Here is a 6,462-nt window from a genome sequence, read left to right on the forward strand (position 1 = left end):
ATATAAGTATACAATAATAATAATAATAATAATTTTAATATTTATGACAAACATTGTCATGCAGTCAGTATATTGCACACTTCTTCCATCAATACAAGGGTGAAAATGTGGGGGGGGGGGGAGGTGAGAGGGAGTGAAGTGTCAAGAGCCCTTCCCTACACTAACATCTGTCCTCAATATCAAGCATGGATACATACCTGAATGTAGAAAGAGTATTCGGCTGCCTTTGAACTTTGACCTGTGTTTCCTGAGCTCGTTGGTCAGTGCTAGTGCTGATTTACCAGTGTATGTGTGGTCAAGCAAAATACTAGTCTGCTGGGCTACTGTTTTAATGAATTATTTAAAAAAAATACAAACAATTCAAATCAGTGTAAAGCTTTCTACACTATCAAAACTTCTTTGACAAAAACTGTTATATGCCCATAATAATATAGTGAGGATGTGCCTATATATGGTGATGATGTAATGTCATCATGACCATATTTAGTCATGATGTGCCTATTATGGTGATGTTGTGATGTCATCATGACCATATTTAGGCATGTCACATGTTTTTGTCAAATAAACTTTAGTAGTCTGTAGAGGGCTTTAACAAGGACAAGCAATGTACTCACAGGTTTCAAACTTGCTCAATATTGCACTAATAGTCCACTCCATATGTGTGTGTGTACTAAGTCATTATGCTTTAATAGATGTCCTGCAGTTTTTTGACCAAACCACCAAATAAAAAGATCAACTTAATAAATACCTGAGATGGGATCCAGTAAAGGAAGTTGCCAATAGCAACACCAGCTGCTGTTCCACCACTGCCTACAGTCAGTATGACATCATCAAACCTGTCAGTCACTCCCTAAAATAATCAATTAATTCAATGAAAATGATCAATAAATATATATAATCAACCAATCAATCAATAAACCAATTAATCAATTCAATCAATTATCCCATTAATCAATCATTAACACTCTGCCCACCAAACACGGATGCAACGCTTGACAGCCAATCAGGGAGATCTCCGTGTTTCAGGTATTTTTACGGAATCCGATAGATGGGGTAATTACTGATATGTACTAACAATTTGAACACTATATTCAGTCTGGACCGTAAGTATTTCACTATATGTTTGTTTACATTAGCATAGAGCAGTATTTATTTACTTTCACAAAATCGCGATTATCTCAGCTTCCTTTTGCGAAATTGCGTAAATCTCCAAAAGTGGGTCACTTTCAATTGACTGTTACGGGTCACATATCGTGATTAGAATATCATGAGTAGTATTTCACTACATGTCAATCTGATCACATACACACTCTCTACGAGCTTCGGAAAGGTGTTAAAATTGGCTAAAAATCTGGCGGTGGCTGATACTATTTTTTCAATCCCCTGGCGGTCAGAGTGTTAATGAACAAAATCAATCAAAACACAGAGTGTTAATGAACAAAATCAATCAAAACAATCAATCACTTTATCAATGATCACGACATCATTATATACATGCTAAAAAATGTTGCACTCCTATTTGCTACAAATACATATACAAGTGCACTGTTGCACTCACATTTGATACATATGCATACAGGTACAATATAAACCCTTTGGGAGTGGAGATGTTTTAGTTATTAAACTAATGCATGCATGATTAGAGCCCAGGACCCCTGGATTACCAGGCAAGCATTTCAACCACAAAGCTACAGTACAACACTACTCAAAATTAAACACTGTTAAATGTAAATGTATTCTATAATAGATCTGTTAAGATTGTGCTGGTTGAAAAACCAGATGTTTTAATATATTAGTTTCTCCAATCAACTTACCTGTTCTAAGAGTTCTTGCCAGCCACACAAGTAACCATGGAGGCCAACAACATTGGATCCACCAATAGGGATTAAATATGCTTTCATACCCTTTTCTTCTCTAAAAAAAAACATAAGGAAATAACATATTTGGCAACGTTTTAATAAAAAAATATGAATATGCTTAACAGAGCCCACAAAGACACATCAAATCAATGGCAAACATTGTATAAGTCTCCATCTGTGCTGTGTTTTCAATACATGTAAAATTTTTCTACTGCTAAAATGTGTTTGTCTAACACTGAGTTGATATCTATTATTAGCCAAAGGGCAGGTGAGGAGGTAATGCTGGGAGAGGGATGCTGATGGGCCACACAACTTACAAGAAAATGTATTGGACAGATGAAAGCAGCCGTGATTGCTGCACCACAAGTGCACAAACTTTGATCACTCTAAACCATGGGCATCTATTGGTGCATCCCTCCCCCCACTTTTCAAAGTTGGGGGGGGGGTGGGGAAGGTCATATCAATTGTCCCCCCTCATATTTTACAAATCCTCTATAGTTCAAACTCCACTTTTCAAAACGAGTAGAAAGTACAACAACAATTGCGAATGACTGTCATGAATTTTGTCTGTTCACTTGTGTTCTGTTTCAAGTGCGGTGCATATTTCCAGACCAAGATCGAGTAAAAATGCAGTTGTTTGTACATTTTGTAACCATCTCAGTAACCATCAATTTATTGTGAAAACAAAGTACTGTACGTTGTTCAAATTTAAAGCATGTAAACCTATTAGGCCAACATTTTTATAAACTCAGAAGTGAACAATTTCTACTATAAATGATTTATTCCTTTTATATATTAAGACCCGTATATACAGGTACTAGAGGTGTTTAATATTGTCTGCATACATTGTTTTTCCTAATTTCAAAAAATTACAGTTGGCAATTGAAATTTATATAGCTGTTATTAAACTATAATTGTACAGCCTTTGACAAGGACATGTCTATCTATTTCAACTATTTAAGTAGCGATATCACAAGTTCAAGAAATCCGATGTTCTGTTGACGCAATCTTGCACGTCATGATAATGATAAATTAAATACAAATCACCTTTATGGTTGTGAAATAAAAATGCTAACTAATGTTTTGTGCGCTTCCATTCTCCCTAGTCCTGTTTGATCGTAAATTAGACGGTAGTATTTCCACTCATAATATTGTAGTCGCAATAGTACAAGACCAATCTTCTATATTTAAAACTCCACTTTTTAAAACGAGTAGAAAGTACAACAACAATTGCGAATGACTGTCATGAATTTTGTCTGTTCACTTGTGTTCTGTTTCAAGTGCGGTGCGTATTTCCAGACTAAAATCGAGTAAAAATGCAGTTGTTTTTACATTTTGTAAACCATCTCAGTAACCATCAATTTATTGTGAAAACAAGGTACTGTACGTTGTTGAAATTTAAAGCGTGTAAACCTATTGGGCCAACATTTTTACAAATTCAGAAATGAACAATTTCTACTATAAATGATTTATTCCTTTTGTATATTAAGACCCGTATATACTAGGTGTTTAATATTGTCTGCATACATAGTTTTTCCTAATTTCAAAATATTATAGTTAGCCAATTTAATTTTATATAGCCGTTATTAAACAATGTACAGCCTTTGACAAGGACATGTCTATCTATTTCAACTTATTTAAGTAGCGATATCACAAGTTCAAAAACTCAGATGTTTTGTTGAGGCAATCTTGCACGTCATAATGATGATAAATTAAATACAAATCACCTTTATGGTTATGAAATAAAAATGCTAACTAATGTTTTGTGTGCTTCCATTCTCCCTAGTCCTGTTTGATCGTAAATTTGATGGTAGTATTTCCACTCATAATATTGTAGTCGCAATAGTACAAGACTGTCCCCTGCTCTCCTCTTTCCACAACGTATTGCCCTTGTTCTAAAAAACATCTGTATCATAATCTTCTTGTAGAGTACCGTGTGTAGAGGAGTTTTTTGATGAAATATGCACCCAAAGGATGCCAGAACATGATTGACAAGTTGCTTCCCGTTGGAATGTTAGTGGCAAGAGATCAACAAGATGACACGGGATGAAGGTAATGGATGCCAGAGGATGGTTTGATTGATTGATTGACAAGTTGCTTTCCATTTGAGGAAAATAAAAAAAAGTGGTCAAAACTTCTAACTTACTGCAGTCTGTCGGCAAGCCGCTGCATTCTTGGCTCAAGGTCGGTCTTCTCTTGAGCTTTTATGGGAACCAAGTACATGGATGCACCCATCAAACTGTTCAGTAACATGTTCCCATGACAACTAGTCTCAGACAGGTTCTAATAAAAGATTCAAAATTAATTACTATCGAAAATATGAGATGAATGTGTTAGGTGATGATTTATACTTTTTTTTATTATTATTTTCATTTATTTACTTGGAGCCCTGGAGAGCAGTTGGCTGGGCATAGGCAGTGAGTATAAGTACAGCCTTAAAGAAGTGGGAAAAGTCAAGGCTATTAAAAACACTAGACTCAAATTAGACCAGTGGATAGAGCAGGCGATGTTTACACTGAATGTCATATAATAAGTATTAAGCAGTGGAAAATCAAGAAATTGAGAATAAAGGGGTCCAGGGAAAGATATTCACAGACCAAGGGTCCAACAACCATCGTAGGGCTGAGAAAAACTATAATTGTGGCACCTCTAGATTGCTGGAAATGGCTCTCTTACACTTAAATTTGAATACAATTTTCTTTTATGTTTTCTCCATTCTTTAAAAAGAACTTTCATTAAAAAAAATATGAAGGGGCACAGGTCAGCTGAGTCCCCCCAGGGTTCCATCTTCAATCTGCCACTTATAAGTATTTACCTCTGACCTGGACCTGAGTAGAAGATGGGTTTCAATACCAAGTTGTTTAGCTGCAACTGCTGTTGTGCGACAATGGTTTGACTGAACTCCACCACATGTTATTACTGCTTGGCAACCAGTTGCTAAGGCTTCACCTAGTAAGAACTCCAACTTCCGTACCTAATAAAAACATAAACTTATGACAGAGGGCGCTGATAAATTTGAATTTAAAAAGAAAATGACTGACAGAGACGAAGCAGAGGACAAATAATAAGGACTTGTCCAGACTATCAAATATTATTTGACAAAAACATGTGACATGCCTAAATATGGTCAGTTGATATTCAGGGGCAAACTTAAATATATGAAATAATGTGATGCAAGACATAGAGAGGGAAAATATTTTGAGTCATGAGGCCCAGAACCCAGGAATCTGAAGGCAAAGCATTGTCACCACCAAGCACACCTCCACTACATTCTTAATCTTAATCTCTGATCACACATCAGCAGTGGCGACTCTAGGATATATTTTCTGAGCTTCCCAAATGAGATTTTTTTAAGATATAGGAACTTATGGATGGCCAGAAATGACAATTTCAGACTGTGACAGACATCTGTTGGCTTAGTGTGGGCTATTTTTATATTTCTTTTTAGTTCAACTGCCCTATGTGCTCTGTCCGATGGGGGAGGGGCTTGACCAGTCCGGTGGGGGGGCTTAGGCTCCTGCTTCCCCCTCCCACACTGACTATCAGGTGTGACAAATAAATGTGATATGTCCATATTTGGGTGTAATATGACATAATCATGCTCGTTTATGAGCACATCACACAAATTTGTAACAAAAAATGTGACAGTGTGGACACAGCTTTAAGCTCTGTTCACACTGTCAGGTTCTATGTGACAAATTTCAAGAAGAAAATTCCTGAATTTTTGTATTAAAATGATTTTAAATAATTGGAAATGATACTTTCTTTTATCTGTGACTTGATGTATTATTAAATGATCTTATTAATTTAAATAAATGTTGATATTATCAGTGCGACTAAAGCAATACAGTATTAGACATCTAACCTTGTTACCTGATAAAACAGATCCAGTCATGTCATCTCGCTTGATATAAATATCAATATCATCTGGTATATTTGGAAGACTCCATTTATGAATAGGTGTAAATGGCTGAAAAAGCTAAAAAATATTTATTTACCCTTATTGAGAAAATTAATGGAGTAACTGTGCTATCTATATTGTATGCATTTGAAAAGTCTGTAGATTTACGTACATAAACTGATATCCAATTTTAAATTTTGAGATATATTATGAAAATATTATTTTGATCTTAACAATTGAATTTGTTCCACAGGAACTGAATGTGTTTGAACGGTCATCTGGCAAACCTACTGTATTCCCATCTTTTTAATAAACATTTCCTCGTAATAGAGGTTGGCTGTAGAGCTAAAAGACATTTTGCAAAAAAGTTTCCCTTTAATAATAATAAGAGTGCCCTAAAGCAGGAGTTCAGCTTTTCAAAATTGACTGATTAATACATTAAAAAAAATATATTCTCATATATAAATAAAAGTATTTTGAAAATCAAATATATTTATATACAATTGGATTTTTTCCTACCTTAACTTTCACTAATGGAATCATTTGAAGGTGGCTTGCCCAATCAGGTGGCCTGTAACTGAGTAGTTTATATGAATTACTCTTTGTATGTTGGCATCTGTGATTCGTTGTTGCAAGCAGTAGATGTCTTCTTAAATGATTGATCTTCACCTGGCAAATTAGAGCCTTTACTTTGAATGCAAT

At 35.2% G+C, this 6,462-nt stretch overlaps 1 protein-coding gene across 1 annotated transcript in view; it reads right to left on the minus strand.

Annotated features, from left to right (window-relative positions):
* Positions 1 to 6,462, minus strand: part of LOC117108208 (bifunctional D-cysteine desulfhydrase/1-aminocyclopropane-1-carboxylate deaminase, mitochondrial-like) — a 34,240-nt gene that overhangs the window by 5,787 nt on the left and 21,991 nt on the right. The window contains exons 3-9 of the mRNA XM_033250170.1: positions 6,280 to 6,444; positions 5,725 to 5,838; positions 4,675 to 4,833; positions 4,006 to 4,142; positions 1,815 to 1,914; positions 749 to 850; positions 198 to 338 (exon numbers count right to left, since the gene is read on the minus strand). Coding sequence (XP_033106061.1) covers positions 321 to 338; positions 749 to 850; positions 1,815 to 1,914; positions 4,006 to 4,142; positions 4,675 to 4,833; positions 5,725 to 5,838; positions 6,280 to 6,444 — 795 coding nt within the window. The 3' untranslated portion in view covers positions 198 to 320. The remainder of the gene's footprint in view (positions 1 to 197; positions 339 to 748; positions 851 to 1,814; positions 1,915 to 4,005; positions 4,143 to 4,674; positions 4,834 to 5,724; positions 5,839 to 6,279; positions 6,445 to 6,462) is intronic.

This window comes from Anneissia japonica, unplaced genomic scaffold, assembly GCF_011630105.1.
Source record: "Anneissia japonica isolate Jap-2015-1 unplaced genomic scaffold, ASM1163010v1 scaffold7797_len75038_cov128, whole genome shotgun sequence".
Taxonomy (NCBI): Eukaryota; Metazoa; Echinodermata; class Crinoidea; order Comatulida; family Comatulidae; genus Anneissia; species Anneissia japonica.